Source organism: Mobula birostris, chromosome 7 (genome assembly GCF_030028105.1).
Source record: "Mobula birostris isolate sMobBir1 chromosome 7, sMobBir1.hap1, whole genome shotgun sequence".
In the NCBI taxonomy this organism is placed as follows: domain Eukaryota; kingdom Metazoa; phylum Chordata; class Chondrichthyes; order Myliobatiformes; family Myliobatidae; genus Mobula; species Mobula birostris.
In genome coordinates, this window is record NC_092376.1 from 60616726 (window position 1) to 60642174 (window position 25449).

At 39.0% G+C, this 25449-nt stretch overlaps 1 protein-coding gene across 2 annotated transcripts in view; it reads right to left on the bottom strand.

Moving 5' to 3' along the window:
• nars2 (asparaginyl-tRNA synthetase 2, mitochondrial) overlaps positions 1 to 25449 on the bottom strand; it is a 70653-nt gene that overhangs the window by 20885 nt on the left and 24319 nt on the right. For both annotated transcript variants that reach the window (XM_072263296.1, XM_072263297.1), the window contains exons 5-8: positions 22146 to 22226; positions 18628 to 18728; positions 5276 to 5408; positions 205 to 303 (exon numbers count right to left, since the gene is read on the bottom strand). In XM_072263296.1, the coding sequence (XP_072119397.1) occupies positions 205 to 303; positions 5276 to 5408; positions 18628 to 18728; positions 22146 to 22226 (414 nt within the window). The remainder of the gene's footprint in view (positions 1 to 204; positions 304 to 5275; positions 5409 to 18627; positions 18729 to 22145; positions 22227 to 25449) is intronic.

A 25449-nucleotide genomic window follows, 5' to 3' on the forward strand; every position in this document is an offset into this window, starting at 1 on the left:
AATAAACTTGAACTTAAAGCTGTGTGTTTAAGAATCTTGAAACTTCTGAACTTCACTGCGCAAAAGCATAGTTCCAGGAACTGCGAAAGCTGACAAAAGGCCAGGCGGACAAATATAACAACTTACAAACATTACTATATCCTGGCATTTCTATAAAACTTTGTGCAGAAAGTAGTGACTGGAAGGTGAGACAGACTATCAGACCTTTTGTCCTGGAGCCACATCTTTGTGGAAAAGTTCAACATCTTCTGGATATTCGGAAAGAATTTGAGAAGTTACAGTCTTAAAGAGATGCTCTATCACCTGGAAGAGAAAATGACACTGTCAAAATAAAGAACAGAGAAATTTAATTTTGGTAAAATTAAAATGAAACCTCAATTCAACTGACAAAATTAAACATATCAAAAAAACACACCACTTTTCCCAAATAATCTACAACTGCTGCATTTTATGATGAATTTTACACCTTCACAGTATTAACTAGTCCTGCATAAATATTTTTCTGGTTCAAGGAAGAAGTTATCTGCAAGTCCAACATGCTGGTAAATCAATGTGTTATGCCTTAGAAAGTGTATGTGGGTAGAGTAGAAAAGATAAAAATAAGCACAAAGTAACTTCAGAAAATTTATTGGGAGAAAGTAGAAGTGTGAATAATTATTCTAATATGCTTTTAAATAACCCCAAGGGCTTTGATGTACAATACAGAGCACTTGTGCTCACAAGCTGAGATGAGCTAAAAACAAAAATCACTAACTTTTATTGGCAGTAATTTGTAGAAAATGACATTAATAATATTGTCAATCACAACTATAGGAAATATTGAAAGCGATGTCCATCAAACAACACAGCCCAAAGGGATATTGCAGAATATGAAAATAATCTTCTGAATAAGAAAAGGCCTGTGCATATCCCCAGAAGACAGAAGTTCCAACTCTGGTTACAAATGAGGTAAATGTCAAAATCATGAAGACTTTGAATGCCAAACGGGAATATACAATCTGTAAAGAGAATCAAAACCAATGCTTTCAAAGGTATGATGAAATCAGTGAAGGGAAAAATGAACCTATGAAAGATAGGTATGAGTGATGCAGAAATAAATTTTAAGTACACAGCAAACATGACCTGGATGAGGAAGTGGAGGGATGGGTTAGTAAATTTGCTGATGACACAAAGGTTGGGGGTGTTGTGGATAGTGCGGAGAGCTGTCAGAGGTTACATCGGTTACAGCGGGACATCAATAGGATGCAAAATTGGGCTGAGAAGTGGCAGATGGAGTTCAGCCCAGATTAAGTGCGAGGTGGTTCATTTTGGTAGGTCAAATATGATGGCAGAATATAGTACTAATGGTAAGACTCTTGGCAGCGTGAAGGATCAGAGGGATCTTGGGGTTCGAGTCCATAGGACACTCAAAGCTGCTGCACAGGTTGACTGCGTGGTTAAGAAGACATACAGTGTATTGGCCTTCATCAACCGTAGGATTGAGTTCAAGAGCCGAAAGGTAATGTTACAGCTATATCGGACCCTAGTCAGACCCCACTTAGAGTACTGTGCTCAGTTCTGGTCACCTCACTACAGAAAGGATGTGGAAACTATAGAAAGGATGCAGAGGAGATTTACAAGGAGGTTGCCTGGATTGGGAAGCATGCCTTATCAGAATAGGTTGAGTGAACTTGGTCTTTGCTCCTTGGAGTGACAGAGGTTGAAAGGTGACCTGATAGAGGTGTATAAGATAATGAAAGGTATTGATCGTGCAGATAAAAATGAAAGTCTGTCACGAGCCTTGTGGCCCATCAGGCCGGTGCTTATGCCGGTTTCTGTGCTGTGAAGCGACTGGGAGTACGAGACTCCCCCCGGATAGGACGCCAGTCTATCGCGAGGTTAACTCCCAGCATTTTTGCCGGTACCCATTCTCAGCTGGGTTGACTGGAGCATTGTTGTGGTTAAGTGCCTTGCTCAAGAACACACATGCTGCCTCGGCTGAGGCTCGAACCCATGACCTTCAGATCACTAGTCCAACGTCCTAACCACTTGGCCACGCACCACACATCGTGTGGATAGTCAGAGGCTTTTTCCCAGGGCTGAGATGGCTAACACGAGAGGGCACAGTTTTAAGGTGCTTGGGAGTAGGTACAGAGGAGGTGTCAGGGGGAAGTTTTTTATGCAGAGAGTGGTGAGTGCTTGGAATGGGCTGCCAGCGACAGTGGTGGAGGCGGATACAATAGGGTCTTTTAAAAGACTCTTGGATAGGTACATGGAGCTTAGGAAAATAGAGGGCTATGGGTTTCCCTAGGTAATCTCTAAAGTACATGTTCGGCACAGCATTGGGGGCTTAAGGGCCTGTATTGTGTTGTAAGTTTTCTATGTTTCTATGTTTCAAAATAGTGTTCAAAATGTAACATGAGTGAAAAGCCATGAGGGTGGCATGGTAGTGTTACAGTTAGCATAATGTTATTATGGTGCCAGTGACCCAGGTTCAATTCTGCCATTGTCTGTAGTTTGTAAGTTCTCCCTGTGATGATGTGGGTTTCATCCGGGTGCTTCATTCAAAGATGTATAGGTTAGTAGATTAATTGGTCACATGGGAGTAATCAGGTGCCGGGGATTTCTTGGGCCAAAAGTAACTTTTACTGTGCTGTACCTCTAAATAAAGTTTTAAAAATGAAGGTTGAGCATACATTTAAAGGGAGGACACAATAGAGAACTGAAATCAATAAAGGTGACGAGTTCAAAAAGGTTCATGAACGACAAAAGAAATCGGCAATGAACGAATGTAAAACACTGGCCAATCTGGTTAGAACACTGTGCTCGACTTAACCCAAAAGGAAAATACTAAATTTGCTAAAAAATCTGGAGTAAAATCAGGAAACATTAGAAATGTATTTTGGGAACACGTGGAAATAGAAACTGAGTGACGTGTTCCAGGTGAACTGAGTTTCAATTGTTGATAATGTTAACTGTGCTTCTACCTCCTCAAATACTGATGACCTCCTGAGTATTTCCAAGGTTGTATTTTTATTTCATAGGAAGGGTGGCACGGACATTTAGAAACTGCTTAATCACAGAAGGGAGATGATGTAAGGGATGTTTTAATTTACGAAAGTGATCTGAGCACTAGAGAAAATTTTTTTACAAGGAAGACTGACAAAGCTTGAATATTAGGAAAGCTTGCATCATTAGGAAATCAACCGCAAATATTTAAAATGAAAGATACAGGTTTGTGGGAAGAGAAGTGGGCAGTTTTTGGATTGTTTTATCATTGACACAATAGCTTTCAGTCCTGGATATTATTCCATTAAAGGATCGTTGGATCAAGTTCAGATTTATCTTTTGTTTCAGGCTTTTCTTGAAAAGGAATGCAAATAATTCAAGTAGGAGATGGAATAATGTACAAACCTGAAATTGTCAACTACTTTAATTTTAAGGAACAAACTCAAAATGTCAGACTAACTCTCAGCAGGTTAAGCATCATCCATGGAGAGGGATGATAGTCAGTTTCCGGCTGAGACCTGATGAAGGGCTTCAGTTCAAAACGTCGACCGTTCATTCCTTCCCATAGATGAGCCTGACTTGCTAAGCTTCTCCAGCACTTTGTATTTGTTCCTCTGGATTTCTAGTATCTGCAGAACAACTTCTGTTTATTATACTTTAGTTCTAAAACAATTGATTTAAAAACAACTATCTTTATAGGCAAAGCATATCATTTTTGTGCTGAAAAAGTTGCTGTTAACATACCCAGAGCACAGAAACTGTCATATTAGTCAGTAGCAATTGCTACAGGGGTACTTTAATATTCTTATAAATTTCATGAGCATAAAGCAGAAAATACCTATTTTTTTTCTAAAGCTCCATTTAAAAAGGCTAAGTGAAAGCAGCAAGAGTGTTGGATGGTTCTTTCAAGCAAAATTGATTTAACCATTTGAGAACAATATACCTTATTTATTATATTTATTGAGACTAGGCTCTTCTGGCCCTTCAAGTCATGCTGCCCAGCAATTCACTGACTTAATCCTAGCCTAATCACAGGATAATTTACAATGACCAATTAACCTACAGTATGTCTTTGAAATGTGGGAAGAAACTGGAGCACCCGGAGGAAGCCTACGCCGTCATGGGGAGAACGTACAGACTCCTTGCGGGCAGCAGTAGGAATTGAACCCACGTCGCCTGAACAGTAAAGCCTTGTGCTGAACACTCTGCTACCCTTACCAGCTGATGCACATGAATTTGGATTAGACTTGCCATTAGGATTGAGTAACTAATGAATTTTAAAAATGGGTGAAGAAGAATGGACAGGAAATATTGAGAGATGAGGGATATAAACAGACATTTTAAGAAAATGTAGTACGATTTGAGAAAAATATCAAATAGACCTTAACTTTGAAATAATGGGCATGGCAATTGCATTGCACACATAAACAGTACAATCAGAAAAGTGTAGTTTTGGCTTTATTGTGAACAAAGTGAATATTAGTTTGCTAGTTAATCCAAAAACAAAGTTGTAAAGCTATTCTTGCACCTAATATCACATGCATAAGCTTTGAAAATAGTTACAGATTATGTATTGTTCAAAAGACAATGCTAATTTATAAAATATGTATAAGCCATAGATGTTGATGATTATGTCATCTCACACAGCAGATTAAGTGTAACATGCTGTGAGGGTTCACTGCTAATGTAATGGTTTTTGTGTGGCAGCAATGTTTGGGTTATGGTTGGAGATAACAGGACTGTGGATGCATGTTAGCCAATCAGGATTTTGTTGCCCTGTCTTGTGATTCTGGAAGCAGTTGATTTTGTGGGTTTTTGCGAGAGGGAGAAAGAGAGAGAGAGATGAAGAGAGAAGACGTGAATGGAGAGATTTGGTAGACCGCTGGACGGGGTGGACTCCGAGCGGGGTCCGAAGGTTGGCGACACTTGGAGGAGACTGCTGGTGGAAGAAGAACAACTGTGTGAGCTCCAACTCTGTGCACAGACTGTTTCATCCTAATAATAATCTATAAGATTTGGGCCCTTTTTCTACTAACCATATAGTCAAAGTAAGAGTTATAAAGCTTAATCATTTAATCGCATATTGTGTACTGCCTGTTATTTTAGGGTACTGATTTGTAACAGGGGACACATAGCATAGCATACACCCAAACGAGATTTCATAAGTTTGGCCGGGCAGGGGGTTATCACCCCCTAGATTAAGCCACTAGGCAAAGCGAGTCTTACAAAACTATTTTAGATAATGGTGAGAATATACAAAGTCAATGATGTAGCATAACATATTTACCTTCATGATGTCCTTCAAGCTTTCAGTGAAAGCAAGCTCAGCTTCTACCATATAGAACTCTGCTAAATGTCTTCTGGTCTGGGAATTTTCTGCTCGAAATGTTGGCCCAAAGGAATATACTTGTGTGAAAGCCCTAAGAAATTAGTGAAGTACTTTTATTTCAGTATGTAATTATAAAACTATGCATTAATCAAAACATAAAAAGTTAACTTTTCTTCACAAATTCATAAGATTTAAAATTACATAACATACTTATATATCTAGCAATTAAATCATAATGTCATAAATATGAGAAATGAAATCATGATATCAGGTTAGAAAGAAATAAGCCATTTTATTGCAATGCTCTAGTGGGAGAAAGATTTGATTTTTATCTGTTGTGATTTGCAGACTTAATTCAACTGCATAATTTATTTTAAATATACACATACTTGTACATTTATAATAAACAGATTATTTTAAAATGAATAATTGCTTCTTAAAGCATTAATATGAAGACTGCTAAATAATTGATAAATGGACACAACTCAATATTGCATCTACATATGGAAATGATGTTCAAACAAGCGATCTGCCCAATTCAGATCAAATTATTGTTTTTCAGATCAATTAAATTGTTCAATTCAGTAAACCAGAAAATTGTTAAGGATCTACTTCATTAATCAGTGAAAGGAATGCTCATGTGCATATAATATGTTATCAGCTATAGTATTACTTGACAATATATCAATAAAAACATTCCCAAAATGGTTCCACAACCTGTGCAATTATGATTTTGAAACTCCGGAGTTTATTTGATAATTTACATAATTTTTCTAAGAAGTACACCACTCTCAGCATTGTGCAATGTTTAGGAACATATTTTCATTATACTTTGGTGGTTCATCTAGTAACAAGCACTTTTCATTAATACATATTTCTATGAATTCTGGTGATAAGCTGATTGAAAAGAATATTTTATTCATAAATTTTCTTAAACTCTCGGTCATACGGCCACTTTCACCAGCTCCATTATTCAGTAAGTTCATGGCTCATCTTTCTACCTTTAGTCTTTACTATATCAATGCCATATTCCTCAGTCCTTTAATATTCCTCAGTCCTTTAATATCCAAATATCAACCATTCTGTTGTAAATGTACTCAAATTACTCTGCCACCAGAGTCCTTTTGGCCAGAGAATTTCAAAGATTTTACTGTCCTTTAAGGGAAGATGTTTCTTCTCATCCCTGAATGGCAAATCAACTACTGGATCTTCGCTTGACTGGCACAGAGACACAATTGAATTTCATTTCGCATTGTTGAAAAAGAGAATGTGAAGCAGAAGGAAACTGACAACACTCTTATCTACTGAAATGCAACATTTAACTTTTATCTTTTTGAATCCGAGTTAATTCAGGCCACATCAAAGCAAGCAGCTGTGAATCAACAGGTCAAAGCATTGAAGATTCCATACGGACTCTCTCAGCACAATTCTAAATTTATGCTATGGAAAACAAACATATCTAGTGTGCTATATTGCTACTCTTTGCTGTTGAATCAAAGTATTTAACTAGTTCAGAGAGTGGGAATTTTATTCAGCTTTTTAACCTAATATACAACAAACAAGTGGCTGACACCAAATATAAAATGTAGGTGGTTTCTTTCACAAAACAACTGCATCTTTTATCTCAGAAGAAATACAGCATCAAAAACAAAGGAAAATTACTAGTTGACAGGATGCACTTGGTTAGTAATGTTTCTTTCAATTGATATAAACTATACACAATCCATAAAATTTTTTAAAAGCCTTAATATGTTCGTAAGATAAACACATTACTAAGGTAAATTATGGTGCCATAACATGCAGGATATGACAGTGGAAATAGCAAGCAACTCAATTAAAATACAGTTGATAGCTTTTTTTTAAGGTTTACAACATATTCTATTTCTTATTGGGGCAAGTCTAGGTGATTCTTTTTATATTGTTAATGTAACATTCATGTTTTGAACAGGTTCTTACATGTAATATATCACTGCTTTATCTCCAGGTCATGCATGAAAGCATTAGTGCATTTAGCTTATTGTCTATAACACAAGACTAGCTACATCTTAAATTGTGCAGACCTGTAGAACAGGTTAAAAATCATAAAAATGATACACTGGTTGAAATGTTTTTACAGAAATCTTAATTCATTTTCTTTCCCTGAAAGCTGGTGAGACACTTCCCTAATTTTACATTTACATGCAGCCTGGTCTAATTTCCCATTCATGGGTAACTGTTCAGTTCTTGGGTGTTTCACATTGGATACGGGAGATTAGCTGGATGTAAACATGGAGCTCCAGCACTAAAATTCCACAAAAAAGAACTAAGATGTAAGATACATAGAATTGGAGGTTTTGGAATAATAGTGAAATGTGACAAGTAGTTTTCAAGGATCAAAGCTCAAGGTACATTGATGATCAACGTTTGTATAAATTATAAAACCCTGAGATTCCTCTGCTTCGAGGCAGCCAAAATGCAGGAAACCCAAAAGAACCCAATTTTAAAAAGAGACGAACATCCATTGCGCAGGAGAAAGAGAAATAAAAACATTAATCATGTAAGCAACAGCATTCCGAATCAAATTGAGTCCATAAACCCATACCCAGAGCAAGTGGATTAGGCCCAAGCCTCAGTCTCAGTTCATCGTATAGTGGACAAACTGCCGAGAAGCTCATAGACATGAAGTGCGAAGGTGCTGGAGCAGTGTTATAACCTCAGTGCCATGGAGAGGGGGTGAACATCATGGGAGAGTGATTGGAATCAGCACAACCCTTGCCCCTGAACTCGATATCCTACCTTTCCAGTCTACCTGGGCTGGCATTAAAGGTTGTGCCTTGCATTGGGACCTGGGTCCCACTCTAGCGATATGCTCTGGGCCTAGACCTCGCTGCACAGCCTGAAGCAGTTCTTGATCTTTTCAAATTGGCCCCTCACTTCAATCAATCTAATCTTGCACCCAGTTTAGGTGGATGGACATCAAAGCTCCTCCACCTCGAATCCTCTCCAACTGCATTCCTGACTGAGAAACCGCCCGAAGACGTTCCATTCCGACTTTGCAAATCATCTGCACAGCTCATCCTTGAAGTCACCTTCACTGGCCTCTTCATTGTTTGTGGTGATAGTTTACCACAATTTACCTCAGAAAAGATGTTATCATGATGTTTTCAGTCATTATTTCTTGCCTTTTGAACTACCAGTAAACTGCCGCTCAACTTTAGTAGTGTCACCTTAAACTGGAAGTTTTCTTCCTTTGTTCTGTGCAGGATCATTTTTTTTTCCCATTGTATTTTATCCAGATTAGAAATGCAGAACAAGGGTTTTTTTTAAAAATCAGAGCTGGTCCACTTCAATGAAAAAAATCAAGAAAGATCTTTCTATGTAGAAGTTCAAGGAAATCACTAGCCCAATAAGCTACAGTTGTTGAATTTACTAATAAAACTGATATCAATCCACATTTTTAAGCTAACAATTATATATTCAAGACGGGCAACTGCAAGATACATGAAATTAAACTTCAGAAGAAATGAAAGGCTTAGGCAGCCTCCCATTATTCTCGTGGACTTTTCTAGTTGTGAGAATTGCGTTCATGCTTCCAGGTTACATCAGTCATAAAAAGATTATACAGAAGAGATCAAGTTATCAAATTAACTGTTTCATTGTCCCCAATTAAACGTAGGACTCAAGGCCAGAATTGCACCTTAATTTTAATGAACGATTACAAAGCCAACAAAACGTGCTGTGAACTCTTTTAAGCTCAAGGTCGGAAATAAATTATGTCCTTATTACCCATTACAAAATGTTAAATCTATGTTCATGTTTTACAGTTGGGAGAAAGACTAATGGCAATCCATTATGAAAATGGCACACGTAGGGAAAGAGATGGAAAAGGGGGGAAAGAAAGATAGGCAGAATGTAGGAGAAAAAGTGACAGACGAAAAGGAAACAAAAAAATTTAAATAACTAGAATTAGAAGAGTGATGAACTTTCTGATCTATGTTACTAAGAGCTCCAGATATCACTTGCTCAAAACAAAATCACATTCCTCTGTATTCTAAATTAAACACTAGCCATTTTTAAAGGTTCCTGCAATATATTACTTCAGTGTCTAAAAAACAGGTGTAGCAATATAACTGATCACTTTTACAATTACTTAAAACATTTACTATACTACCTCCAAAGATTAAATAAGAGCAGCTTACTTATTATTTTCCCCAAGATTTTGAAATATCAGATTTCCAGATTAAGTTATTACTGGAAAAGGTTTACACCAAAAAAATGCTGAAAATTTTACATCTTTCCTGTTTTTATGCCAACATTTTATTTGGTTATTAAGGAAATATTTAATAAACACTTACAGAAGTATTTTGATTAAGATACTTCAGTGCAAAAAAATAACACATTTACTCTTCACAGTTCACTCTTCAAAATGTTAAAGGAAGTAATTTCAAGTATGCTCTTAGAATACTTTGCAAAATAACTTTTGTTGTAATCCAAGTGTTATTTGGAGTGCAGGTGTGTCCATTATAGATATAGATTATTCCAAGATAATTGTGTTCATAAGATAGCTCAGTGTAACTATACCAGCTTCAAGACAAATGCTGGTTTGAATTTATCCTTTTAAATTTATCAACCAAATGGCCTGGGTTTAAGCTAATGGAGGAGCATCACTGAATGGAGTTTTGACATCCTACAAATTTTAAAACAAATATCACTCTTCCAAAACTTCATACATTCTTGCTTATATATTTTTCACATTCAATGTTGAAGAACTACAAATAAATGAAAATATACCAACCACATCATGTACTTCAGACACAACAGTCTTATATATAAATCAGATAATTTTACTTCCTGACAACTCAATATTTCAGAATATTCACCAAACAGGGGATATCACTAAAGAAAACATGCACAGAGTTCAGTCATACTCAAAAATTTCCAAACATAGGAATATGTACAAAATTTAAATTTTGATCCCCATTCAGTAGGGCATCTGGTGCAGATCCATCAACAAAACATTTTGAATCAAGAGAACTTTACTAAAGTTAACAAGCCAGTTTCAACAATGTGAATCTAAAAATAAATGCTGTGATAATAGTGCAACAAAATTTAAGTTGAAGTAAGTGTAATATTGATAGTGATTTTATTCCACATATTTAGGTATGATTATACCTTGTAAGTCTATAAAGATCTGGGTACTATGTCTCAATAATTATTGCCAACAAGGATGATCAAAAAGTTCAAATGGCATTTTTACAGTATATTGTTTCTTTACCCGCTGATCATCAGATACTGAATCACGATTTACCTCCCCCGAGACTGGCATAATATGAAAAGTCATGCTAATCTTTAAAAATGCACTTTTTGTACATATATTAAGTCACGTTCTGAACTTTTAATAACACCTTTCACAGCTATTTTTTTCCATTGCAGTATAACTACTTCAAATTAATGTTTATGTGCAAACAGTACACATTATCAATTAAGTTTTTACACAATTGAAATGAATAAATGGAAAATCAAATCTAATATGTGCCAGAACATCCCTGCAAAAATTGGTTGCATATGCTGATCATTAATATTATGGCACAAGCAGATGATACCACACTGTAGGCAGCTAACCTAAACAATCACCTGATATAAGTTAGCAAATTTCTTATTACTTAAAGAATTAAAGAGTAGTGTATCTTCTCTATAACACATTGCTGCTTTCCATACATTGTTACTGTGCTATTTACTCCTTTAGTCTGACCCTCTCCAGGAGCTAGCACGCCATATTCTGTTCCTCATTAGCACTAGACAGTAGGCCAATCTCACTCTTCTAATCATACCAAAGTTTCTTTAACTGCAAAATTTTGTACAATTATGCACTCTAAACACACTTTTGAAAATTGTCTGAATTGTCATTACAAGCAGATTGAATAACTAAGTTTAGATATTACTTAAATAATCTTCTGAGTCATTCCATCATGAATTTATTATCTCATGTCTAGAAACTTCCCATAAGAACAAATGAATTTTTTTTGAGGACTGGGAAGTGGGATTAACCCAAAGTCAATCCTTATCTTCTTAGGTCAAATGGCTTCCTTGTGTGCTGTCAAGTTCTGTAATTTAATGAAAGAGAATGATACATTTCTAAGGCATCAGTCAGTTGTCAGATCCACTGAAAACCCACAAAGTGTAGAGATAGATTTCTGAATTCAATCAGTCCTTATCACGGTTTGTCATGCTGTAAAGAAACATTGTTCTAACAATACTCTCTGTACCCCCAATGTCTGCTTTCTTTCATTTTCGAGCTAATCTGTTATCAACAGCTTACATGGTCTTAAGTTTCTGGAATTCCTCTAACTCACAGCTCTCACTGCAAAACAAGGAGGTTTCTCCACTTTCATATCTCAAAATCTTATGACATTTAATGTCAGAACTCCCTCGCTCTGATGGAGAGAGTGAGCCTGTTGGTCCTCGAGTCAGGGGGGCTTGGAAAAGTGATGTGGAAAATTGTAACAATGGAACAGCGAGTTGCTGGTCTCCACTCTTGTTGTTGCAGGAGAGCAACCTCCCTCTCCCTCGATGGGGGGAAAGAGCCTGTCTGAGATACTAAAATGCTGGGTTATGGACTGTAGTTTTTGATGGACTCTAGATCAAGGTCCCTTTGGGGGGCTTTTGCTATTGCTTGCTTAGTGGGCGGAGGGGTAATGGTGTTTCAGCTGGCACAAGAGGGGGAGGCTCGATGCTTCTGCTGCCTCTTGTGTGTAGTGGGAGAGAGGGGACTTTGGTATCCTGATATTTCTTTCATTTATTCTATGGGGTTTCTTGTTTTGTAGATGTCTGTGAAGAGTAAGAATTTCAGGTTGTATACTATATATGGATGCAAGAAAAAGTTTATGAACCCTTTGCAATTACCTAGTTTTCTGCATTAATTACTCATAAAATGTGGTCTGATCTTCATCTAAGTCACAATAATAGTCAAACATAATCTGCCTAAACTAACAGCACACTAACAATTGTACTTTTCATGTCTTTATTGAACACATTGTTTAATCATTCGCAGTCCAGGTTGGCAAAAATGTGAACCCTTGTACAGGTTTCCCCCACCATCTGAAGGTAGAGCGTTCCTATGAAACGGTTCGTAAGCCGAAATGTCATAAAGCGAAGACGCAATTACCATTTATTTATATGGGAAAATTTTGTGAGCGTTCGCAGACCCAAAAATAACCTACCAAATCATGCCAAATAACATATAAAACCTAAAATAACAGTAACATATAGTAAAAGCAGGAATAATATGATAAATACACAGCCTATATAAAATAGAAATACTTTTCCACAATCATTGCCGGCACTGTTCGCCGAAGCAAAAATCTCACGCAAGCGATGTTGGCAAAAACACGGCGCAAGTGCTCTCCAGTAACCTTTAAGCTATGAAGCTGCCAAATCATACCAAATAACACGTAAAAATACACAGCTTATATAAAGTAGAAATAACGTATGTACAGTGTAGCATCACTTACTGGAATTGGGAAGACAGCGCAGAGCACACTGATGATGGTGTGTTAGACTGAGTCGTCGCAGGTTGGGTGGTGCAGTGGCCCCCATCCTCCAAGCCGCCGACCGATATATTGCCGTGAAGCATGCAGGGGTCCAGCGGTAGCCGGGAGGCACACAGCACATCTTTAAGAAAAAAGCCGAAATAAACATGCTAATTAATTAGGTGCCGCCCGACACGTAATTGTCGGCCCAGATCATTGCCGATTGCATCGCCTCTGATCTGGGCCGACATTTATGTGTCGGGGCGGCACCTAATTAATTAGCATATTTATTTCGGCTTTTTTCTTAAAGATGTGCTGTGTGCCTCCCGGCTATTGCTGCATTCTCCGCGAATCGGTATGTGTGGTCCAGGGGTTGGGGTGGTAGGACACTGGGGTGTCATCTCGTCGTCTGTTTCCATTACGACAGGCAGCTCATCTTCTCCTATGACTGCCCGCCTCGATGTCAAAGGTCGAGGTTTGTCATCTGCTGTGGCTGATGTGGAAAGCTTGACTGCTGAGCCTCGCGCATTTTTCTATCATACAGTTCTTTGTAAGGACTCAAACCATCTTGCAAATAACCCCTAAACCTACGTACCATTTCAAAATTAAAGTCGCACTTTATCATTGCAGCGAAAATCTCACGCAGTTACTTCACGTTCATTTCGCTACTGCATTTGATTTCGATTGCTATCCTTTCCTCTTCCAATTGCATTAGCTCTTCATCTATCAGTTCTTGATCATGGGATGCCAAAACCCCTTCAACATCATCTTCGTCAACTTCTGCAAGCCAAACTCACGTTGTCCTTACTTAGTTCACCATGATCGAAACTCTTAATTATGTCTAGTTTTATGCTAAGTGTAACACCCTTAACCAGCTCTTTCAGGCTTTTCCAATACCTCAGAACTCATCTTGCAAACAGCTGCTCACAGGCACGTGTTAAAGCAATGCCGTTCTGAATCCGGGGGAGAGCGGCTGCCCGGGGCGCGCGCTGCCTTTTATCGTGCGCTGATTTTTTTGCGCGCTGATTTTTTTCCTAACAGTGAAAACACTTTCTGAAAGTGAAAACAGGGTACTAATGTAGGTCTTTCGTAACAGTGAGGTTTCGTAAAGCGAACGTTCAAAAAGCAGGGGACACCTGTATTTAATAAAAGCTAGAACCTCCTTTAGTAACAATAACCTCCACCATACATTTCCTGTAGCTGCAGATCAGACTTGCACAACAGCGAGGAGGAATTTTTGACCATTCCTCCATCCAAAACTGTTTCAGTTCATTGATATTTAGGGATACCTTGTATGCATAGCCCTCTTCAAGTCATGCCACAGCATCTCAATTGGATTAAGGTCTGGACTCTGACTTGGCCATTCCAAAACATGACTTTTCTTTTGTTTTTTAAACCATTCTGTTGTTGATTTCCTCGTTTCAAATCATTGTCTTGTTGCATCATCCAACTTCTTTAGCTTCAGGTGACGAACCGCTACCCTAACATTCTCCTGTATAATGTCTTGATACAACTTTGAATTCATTATTCCCTCAACGACTGCAAGCTGTCCAGGCCCTGAGGCAGCAAAGCAGCCCCAAACCACGTTGCTCCTTGCACCACGCTTTACAGTTAAGATGAAGTTTTGGTGTTGGCGTGCAGTGCCCTTTTTCATCCAAACATAACGGTGTGCATTTCTGCCAGAAAGTTCAATTTTTGTGTCTCATCTGTCCACAGAACTTTGTCCCAGAAGTGTGTGGTGCTCTTTTGCAATCTTGAGACGTGCAACAATTTTTTTTGAAGAGCAGTTGTTTCCTTCGTGGTGTCCTTCCATGAACACCATTCTTGTTCAGTGCACGTGAACAGAGACTTTCACAAGTTCTAGAGATTTCTGCAGGTCTTTTGCTGTTACCCTTGGGTTCTTTTTCACCTCCTTCAACATTGCACATTATGCTCTTGGTGTGATCTTTGCAGGATGCTTACTCCAAGGGAGAGCAGCAACAGTACTGAGTTTCCTCCATTTGTAGACAGTTTCTCTGACTGTAGACTGATGAACACTCAGGTCTTTACAGATGCTTTTGTAGCCTTTTCCAGCTTCATGTATCTTTATAATTCTTGCTCTAACATCCTCAGAAAGTTGTTTTGATTGAGACATGGTGCACATAAACAAATATTTCTTGAGAAGAGCAGGCTCTGTCAGAAACCTGACTTAGTGCGTCTTTTTTTATATAGTGTAGGACACCTCTACAATGCGCACTTTCAATCTCATCTCGTTGATTGGAACACCTGACTCCAAATAGCTTTTGTAGAAGGCATTACCTGAGGTTCACATACTTTTTAACCTAGACTGTGATTGCTTGAATAGCGTACTCAGTATTAACAAGAAGTAGTACAATTGTTTGTGTGTTATTATTTTAGGAAGTCAAGTCAAATTTATTTATAAAGCACATTTAAAAACAACCCATGTTGACCAAAGTGCTGTATAAACCATAACAGGTAGCTAAAATCACAAATACAAGAACCGCAGATATAAACAAGGCACACAGCTTATAGGCACAAAATAAACAACACATGAGCCTAAGCACAAGCCAAAAATCAGCCACATCAGGAAGATTCAAATGCTAGTGAATAAAGGTAAGTTTGAGCCTGGACTAAAAGAGTTAATGGAGGGGGCATATCTGATAGGGAGGGAATGCTGTTCCACAGTCTAGGGGCTACAACAGCAAAGGCGCGGTCAGCCCCTGAACTTAAATTTAGATCGTGGGACAGCCAGGGGCCCAAGTCAGTGACCTGAGGGACCTGGAAGCAGAATAAGGCTTTAGAAGGTCTGCGATATAGGAGGGGTCCAGCCCATTTAGGGTTTTATAAACAAACAGGAGAACCTTAAAATCAATTCTAGACCGTACTGGTAGTCAGTGGGGAGAGGCCAGGATAGAAGTAATATGGTCCCTCTTCCGTGCACCTGTTAGGAGCCTGGCTGTGGCATTCTGGACCAGTTGCAGACAGGACAGGGATGACTGACTAATCTCAGTATACAGGGAGGTGGAGTAGTCCAAGCGGGAGGATATAAGACCGTGGACGACTTTCTCGAGATCTTTGAAAGAGAGAAACAACTTGATTTTGGCAATAGCACAAAGCTGGAAAAAACTGGCTTTTATTACTGCATTAACTTACTTTGTCAAACTTAAAGGCAGAATCAAATATCACACCAAGGTTTTTGACATGGGGTTTGACAAGGGTGGACAGGTCACCAGGACTGGTGGTAATCATTTTGATGGAGTCGGGGGGCCAAATAGGACAACTTCAGACTTGCCTTCATTCAGCTGTAGGAAGTTTTGTGCCATCCAACACTTTATATCCTCCAGGCAGTTCATGAGGCTGACTAGATTTGACTGGTCGTTTGGTTTCAAGGAGAGATAAAGCTGTGTCATCAGCATAACAATGGAAGGAAATGTCATGTTTTTGAATGATTTGGCCGAGGGGAAGCATGTATATAGAGAAAAAAAATCGGACCTAGGATGGAACCTTGTGGGATCCCGCAGGAGAAACTAGCTGGAGAAGAAGAAGATTTGCCTATGTTGACAGAGAAGCTTCTATTTTTGAGATAGGATGTGTTTGTCTATTGTTGTGACTTAGATGAAGATCAGACCACATTTTATGATTAATTAATCTTGAAAAAAATTCAATAACTTTTTCCTGCAGCTGTACATTTTCTGATACTACATTAACCCATTTGAACTAAAGTAATTATTTCTGCACTTCTAAACAAAGACTTTATTTCCACTTTCCAGCCTTTGCTCACAACTAAACTATCAAATCACTATAATCACCTGATGTAAAAAAAAGAACACCAACCAAGAACTATTTTATATATTTGCAGATGGATCAAATTCGGGTTTCCAGTACCTGCTAGCTACAGATCTCAAATCTTCCAGAAGGAACTCCAAGTGAAGCATTTAAATTATTAATAAAAATTGTTATTCATTGTTCATGAATTGTCACTTCATATATCACATTAAAGAGTAGGTCTTGATTATTATCCACTAGGAAAGCACTTGGGTAAAGAGAAGCCATCTGTTGTTTTTTCTACATTATGACTCCGAGGACATGGCAAAAATATTTTAACACCTGTAAAAAAACTTCGGAATTTCAAAGAGTGGAAAAGGGACAATGCAAGTCCAAGCTTTCTTTTAGTACTTAAAACTTTTGAGATTTCTTGCATAACCCTCTAGCATTGTAGTGCTCTACCTTAACCTGAAATGATTCACGGCAAGTATGAAATGAGCATGAAGAAAAGTGATTTGCTGAGGTTGCTAAATGAAAGTCATCACAAAACGTTATAAAAGTAAATAAAACCCAAAGATTTACATTGGAACTAGAAACAGCAGTTCCAAATTCCTGAAGCTAGAAACAGAAACATGAACTAGTTAAGCCAAATTTACATTTTAATGGGATAGTAAATTACGAAAAAATGTTGTTACCAACAACTACTTTTTAAATATTCAAATATTTTTTAAATGTCTCTTGAGCTCAATGGCATGCAAAGAGCAACTACATTCATTGGCACCTTTGTCAGAGGGCAGAGCTCAGCTCCAAAACTTGCTTTTTGTTACAGGGCATAATTGGAGTGGACTCTCTACAACATACTGCTCGACCACTTAAGGAACAGGAAATATGAACTACAAACAACTATTCCACTTCAGAAAGATCAGAATCATTGTTTCATGCTCTATCCTTGGACCCCAAGAACATGATTGACACATGGTTTGAGAAAATTTTAATTATTACAGCAGTGGTCCCCAACCTCCGGGCTGCGGACCAATACCGGGCCGCGAAGTGGTAGCCAGAGTGCACTCAACACATCTTTAAGAAAAAAGCCAAAATAAACAAGCTAATTAATTAGATGCCGCCCAGAAGCCAGTCTTCATTAGAGAAACTGAGGTGGAGAGGGTCAATAACTTTAAATTCTTCAGCATTAAGGATCGACGTTTCTCCCTCTGAAAAGTGTCAGAGGATCTGTCCTGGGACCAGCACGTAACTGTCATTACAAAGACAGCATGGCAGCGCCTATACTTTATTAGAAGCTTGTGCAGATTCAATATGTCACCTCGATCCTGACAGCCCTGTCTTTACAGCCTGTCTGGGCTGGCGTTTAAATTGACCAAACAATGGAACAGCTAAAGGCTCCAGCGCCCTGGAAAGAGGAGTGAACATCGCGTAGAGCAAGTGAAATCAGCAATCAACTCTGATCTGGGCTGACATTTACGTGCCGGGCGGCACCTAATTAATTAGCTTGTTTATTTCGGTTTTTTTCTTAAAGATGTGCTAGGTGTGGTCCGGCTACCGCTGCACTCCTGCATGCTTCGCGGCCTGGAGGTTGGGGACCACTGTATTACAGGACGCAAATGGACATATTTGAGGGAGGAATGTTTTGAATATGAAGTTCATAGTAGAAAAGTCACTGAAAGGACAGTGAAACAGACTGTAAAATCCACACAGACACCACCCAAAGTCAGAATTTATCCTGCATCTCTGATGCTGTGAAGCAGCTGTTCTGGAAGCAGTGCTATTATGCTGCCCATTCTAATGATATGGATCAATTAAAGAAATAGTAATTACAACAAACATGTTCTGGGATTTAACTTGTTCCTCTCTGCCATACCTGATCTGTTTTTCTTCAAAATGCCAATGATCTTGCATTGCTTATTTTCATGTTTGATTTGCAGAACATCAGTTCCATGCTTATAAAATTATCGTATTTATTGGTATTTAGCTATGAATGCTGGAAAACAGACCTTACTGATTTGTTAAAATGCCATTTACCCTGTCATTACTTCCAAATGCAGCTGTCCGGATACAGTTAAGAAGGATGGAACACCAAAAAAATGAGACTGATGACATTTTTCAGTTGCTTTGCTTGCAGGCTGCAAAAAAAATAAACAATTTATGCTGTATTTTCATCCATTTCATAAGTCACAGTATTTAAATATTTGCTTCAATCTTTATATGTTAAAATGTGCCTAGTTTATTCAGGCTATATCCCCATCATTTGCTTGGTAAAAATTATTCTTACTTACGTTTCTCCTAGTAAATAGCTTTTCTCTCTGCCACTCCAGATCCATATTCAGATGTGCCGTAAATTCCCTCTTGCTGAACACGGAGAAAACCAAATCCCAATACCTTACCCCCCTGACAACTTCATGACTATGAACCACCAATTCAATGTCACTGTTTCAAGCTGAGCCAGACCCTTTCCAACTTCTTTCAGTGACTTGGGTCCTACATTCTTGAATTCGGAATTGAATTGAATGCATCTCTAACCATGGACTTTTTACTCTCCTCCCATCCGGTAGGCGCTACAGGAGCCTTGGCTCCCACACCATCAGGCACAGGAAGAGCTTCTTCCCTGAGGCTGGGACACTGCTGAACCTCTCATCACAGCGCTAAGCAGTATTGCATCCGTATTGTACTGTCTCGGTACTTTTATATTTGTGTGCTGTAGCACTTCTTTTTAATTCGCAGTTATTTTGTAAATAACACTATTCTTTGCATTTCTGGTCTGATGCTAAATGCATTTCATTGGCTTTGTATCTGTATTCGGCACAATGACAATAAAGTTGAATCTATTTATCTATCTATTGTCATTATATATAGCACAATGAAACTCTGTTTGGTTTCCTCTCAGGCAATTAAATAAAGCAGTAGATAAAAATAAGACAGTAATAGAAAAACAGTATTAAATAGATAAGCAACAGAAAATAAGTTGCAGCAGCACCCGAATATCACAGTAATGCACAAAGTGCCGTTAGTGCAAGTATTTGAGTCCTTGTGCGTGCTCACTGTTTCAGTCATTGTTCTGTGGGAGTGGTGTGAGGGAGGCCACAGCTCTGGGACAGAAGCTGTTCCTCAGTCTATTTGTTCTGGCTTTTAGTGTTCTCTTCATAGACATACTGGCTCAACACCTTTCCTCCTTTAGCAAAACTATAAACATGATCCATTTTACTCCAATGATCCCACTTTTAATTAAATGAATGCATGGAGTCATGAAAGAGCTGTATTTATATAATCAAACTCTCAAACAATAATTACTCTCGACTTATTTAGTCAGACATCAGACACATACATCAATTAGATGGATTTAGTGTTTTCACCTGCACTATAATCAGATCCTAACCTTATGTTCTAAATAATCAGTGAGATATAACATCATAAAATTATTTGTAATGAGGTTCTTTATCTAATGCATTAACTCACTGTTTGTTTTCAGAAGCCAACTGACCTGTTCCTCCCTATGCAAATTCCATTTTCTTTAAGTGGAAGAATAGCTAATTAGCCTGAACAGATAAGATGGTAAACAAGCAATTTTCATGAACTATTTGCATGCAGCCAAAAACAAAAAATGGAGCTAAAGAAATTACTGTTAAAGATGGAGTTAAAATGCTATACAATTACTCTTGTATTTTTACATAAAACAGGTTGCTACTAACTTGCAGGAGAAACAAGTCAAAGTTCAAAGCAAATGTATTCTCAATGTAACCCCCGGGAAAGGTTTCACTGCTAACATAATGGTCTTTCTGTCGAAGCAGTGTTTGGGTTGTGGTAAGAGATAACGGGTGCTTTTGTAATGTGAGCCTTCCAGTCAGGGGAGTGGGCCTGACACCAGTGTGAGCTGGGTCTTTGGTTTGGTGGGAGAGGAAGAGAGAAGATGCTGGACAGAACTCCTTGTAGGAGTTGACCCAGTGGGGGGGGGCATGATTCGATGGAGCAAGGTGTCGGGGAAGTACTGAGGATCGGTGAATATGTTTGACTTTTGGAACAGGTGATCTCCAACCTGTGCACATTTGACTGTTTAATTATAATGGTTCTGTTTTGTTTTTTCTTTTCTTTACTAACACTTCAGTTAAGATTCATAAATATAATTCCTTTGATCATATGCCGTGTGCTGTCTGTTATTTCTTGGCGCTGAGTTGCAACAGGGTAGCAAATTCACAGCATCCACACAAACCAGGGTTTGGCATGGGAGAACCATCCCAATTTCATGGGTTTGGAGAGACCGGAGGTGTGCATTCCCTAGACTTACGCAGCCCAAGGAAACTGGGGCGGTGGGGGGGGGGGGGGAGTTGGTGGATTGTCAAAGTACATATACAGTACATATATGTCACTATACACAATCCTGAGATTAATTTTCCTGTGGGCATTCACGGTGAATCTATGGAATTTGTTGCCATGTGCGGCAGTGGAGGCCAAGTCATTGGGTGTATTTAAGGCAGAGATTGATAGGTATCTGAGTAGCCAGGGCATCAAAGGTTATGGTGAGAAGGCGGGGGAGTGGGACTAAATAGGAGAATGGATCAGCTCATGATAAAATGGCGGAGCAGACGCATGGGCTGAATGGCCGACTTCTGCTTCTTTGTCTTATGGTCTTATTGAATTGACTTTATTACTTGCATCCTTCACACACGAGGAGTAAAAATCTTTACATTACGTCTCTGTCTAAATGTGCAATGCGCAATTTATAGTAATTTGTAATAAATAAAATGTAATAGTAAATACAAGAAATAGAATCAATGAAAGACTGCTCCCAACAGGATGCCCAAGCAATGTGCAAATGACAGCTGTGCAATTAAAAAAAGAAATAAACATGATAATAGTAAGTATCGAGAACATGAGATGAAGAGTCCTTGAAAGTGAGTTCAGAGGTTCTGGGAACAGTTCAGTGATGGGGTGAGTGAAGTTAAGTGAAATTATTCCCTCTGCTTCAAGAGCCTGATGGTTGAGGGGTAATAACTTAGGCTCCTGTAAATCCTTCCTGGTGGCAGCAGTGAGAAGGGAGCATGACCTGGCTGGTGGGGGTCCTTGATAATGATTAGAGGCCAGACCAAGAGTGGCTCACTGGTCCTCCAAGTTCGGGGGTTCAGCTCAGGGTCAACAACCCTGACTGGTCAAACAAAACTGTTATGCAAACAATGAAGAATCCTTTTACATCCGTGTGCGATGGCGTGATGCCCAAGGATAGACTGAGATGTTGAACCTTCACTGCTAATGCCAGCAGGCGTAACAGGCAGTAAATAAGTAATATCTGATTAATGTTATGGTCTTCATTATTCAACCATGACTTAGTACACTGAAGGAATGTTTGCACACTTGCCAGACAACAGGCATCCAATCAACTATGTAAGGCATATACATATGCTTAAACCTATTGATCTGTAATTCTCCTTCATTACATTAACCAATTATTGGTTTCTCAGTTGCCATCAATACTAAAAAATTCAGAAAGAAAACATTGCACACAATATTGTTATCAGTCTACTTAACATCTGGTTCAGTGGGATACTCACTTCAACTTGGAACAGCTCTCCAGCTCCTTCACAATCATTTGATGTTATAATAGGTGTGTGTATCTGAACAAATCCATTATTCTATAATTTAAAGTCAAAACATTTAAAGTATGCCCACTTAACTCTGTACTGCACATTAATAAAATTAGTTCCAAATTATCGAAGACTGAGCTTGTTTATATCATTAAAGAACATACATCTTTTATCATAATTTCCATTCTGGCCACAATTAGACCATTCAAATTCAGTGATCAAATCAATGTTAGGAAAATTTCCCTCAGCAGAGGCCTGTCAATTGCTATAGATCATGTTGATATTTCATTTTTTTATATCAATTTTTCAGGAATCAGTCTTTGATGCCAAGGCAAGCAATTATTTTCATTTTTAATTGCTCCTGAATTGAGTGGCTTGCCAGGCCATTTTAGAGAGGGCATTTAGAGTCCCACATAAGGTAGATTTAGAGTTGTATAATGGCCTGATCAGGTAACGTTTATTGCAAACAGAACCTCAAGAAATCAAATTACTTTGTCTTGTAAAACATGGGTATATATCTGAAATAAAACTAAATTATTAGAAGGATAGTATATAAAAATATTCATTTATATATGTATATCAAACAATAATAAATGAATATAGTAAGCAACAAATGTTATTTTAAAAGAATCCGACACCTACGTTATTATATCCAAAGTAAAATTAAACAATAATCAGTATGGCAACTTAATATATTTTATTTCTAGGATCTAAAAGGCTTTTTCAGAGAAAGAGTGCCACAGTAAGCTTTGAATAAAGCAAATTTATTGAGCAAAGTGAAATGTTGCCGGTCAAGTTTGTAACTTTTTCAATTTCCAGGACATAGAACTAAGCAAGAAATTATCTTTACATAATTATTAAATTGATCTTAGCACTGTTCCACAGTTCTGAGCTATAAAACAAAAGAAATCAAGTTAACATTTACTATCAGGAAGCATCAATGGAAAGAGAAACAAGAGCTAATATTTCAGGTCAAACACTTGAATGGATTCTCAATATTCCTGGATTTCAGTGCTTTAAAAGGGATGGCGGGGGGGATGGGAGGAGAGGTGGCATTACTGGTCAGGGATACTATTACAGCTACAGATATGGTAGGTAATGTAGCAGGATCCTCTTTTCAGTCAATATGGGTGGAAGTCAGGAACAGGAAGGGAGCAGTTCCTCTATTGGGAGTATTCTATAGGCCCCCTGGTAGCAGCAGAGATACCGAGGAGCAGATTGGGAGGCAGATTTTGGAAAGGTGCAAAAATAACAGGGTTGTTATCATGGGTGACTTTAACTTCCCTAATATTGATTGGCACCTGATTCATTCTACTGGTTTATACAGGGCAGAGTTCGTTAAGTGTGTCCAGAACGGATTCCTGTCACATCATGTTGACAGGCCGACTAGGGGGAATGCCATACTAGGTCTAGTATTAGGTAACGAACCGGGTCAGGTCACAGATCTCTCAGTGGGTGAGCATCTGGGGGACAGTGACCACCGCTCCCTGGCCTTTAACATTATCATGGAAAGGGATAGAATCAGAGAGGACAGGAAAAGTTTTAATTGGTGAAGGGCAAATTATGAGGCTATAAGGCTAGAACTTGCAGGTGTGAATTGGGATGAAGTTTTTGCAGGGAAACGTACTATGGACATGTGGTCGATGTTTAGGGATCTCTTGCAGGATGTTAGGGATAAATTTGTCCCGGTGAGGAAGATCAAGAATGGTAGGGTGAAGGAACCGTGGGTGACGTCAGGTGGAAGAAGGCAGCATACATGAGGTTTAAGAAGCAAGGATCAGATGGGTCAATTGAGGAACAAAGGAGTTTAAGAAGGGGCTGAGGAGAGCAAGAAGGGGACATGAGAAGGCCTTGCCGGGTAGGGTAAAGGAAAACCCCATGGCATTCTTCAATTATGTGAAGAACAAAAGGATGACAGGAGTGAAGATAGGGCCAATTAGAGATAAAGGTGGGAAGATGGGCCTGGAGGCGGTGGAAGTGAGCGAGATCCTCAATGAAAACTTCTCTTCAGTATTCACCAGTGAGAGGGAATTTGATGATGGTGAGGGCAATATGAGTGAGGTTGATGTTCTGGAGCATGTTGATATTAAGGGAGAGGAGGTGTTGGAGTTGTTAAAATACATTAGAATGGATAAGTCCCCGGGGCCTGACGGAATATTCCCCAGGTTGCTCCACGAGGCGAGGGAAGAGATTGCTGAGCCTCTGGCTAGGATCTTTATGTCCTCGTTGTCCACAGGAATAGTACCAGAGGATTGGAGGGTGGCGAATGTTGTAAAAACAATAGTAGGGATAGTTCGGGTTATTATAGACCAGAGAGGCTTCCTGCCTGTGGTGGGAAAGCTGTTGGAAAAGATTCTCAGAGATCAGATCTATGGGCACTTAGAGAATCAAGATCTGATCAGGGACAGTCAGCATGGCTTCGTGAAAGGCAGATCGTGTCTAACAAGCCTGATAGAGTTCTTTGAGGTGGTGACCAGGCATATAGATGAGGTTAGAGCAGTAGATAGACAATAGGTGCAGGAGTAGGCCATTTGGCCCTTCGAGCCAGCACCACCATTCACTGTGATCATGGCTGATCATCCACAATCAGTATCCAGTTCCTGCCTTATCCCCACAACCTTTGATTCCACTATCCTTAAGAGCTCTATCCATCTCTTTCTTGAAAGCATCCAGAGACTTGGCCTCCACAGCCTTCTGGGGCAGAGCATTCCATACATCCACCACTCTCTGGGTGAAAAAGATTTTCCTCAACTCCGTTCTAAACGGCCTACCCCTTATTCTTAAACTGTGGCTTCTGGTTCTGGACTCCTGTCTGCAGCGTGTCCAATCCCTTAATAATCTTATATGTTTCAATAAGATCCCCTTTCAGCCTTCTAAATTCCAGAGTATACAAGCCCAGTCGCTCCAATCTTATGACTTAAGACAGTCCCGCCATCCTGGGAATTAACCTTGTGAACCTACGTTGCACTCCCTCAATAGCAAGAATGTCCTTCCTCAAATTTAGAGACCAAAACTACACACAGTACTCCAGGTGTGGTCTCAACAGGGCCCTGTACAGCTGCAGAAGGACTTCTTTGCTCTTATACTCAATTCCCCTTGTTATGAAGGCCAGCATGCCATTAGCTTTCTTCACAGCCTGCTGTACTTGCATGCTTGCTTTCAGTGACTGATGTACAAGAACACCTAGATCTCGTTGTACTTCCCTTTTTCCTAACTTGACTCCATTAAGATAATCTGCATTCCTGTTCTTACCATCAAAGTGGATAACCTC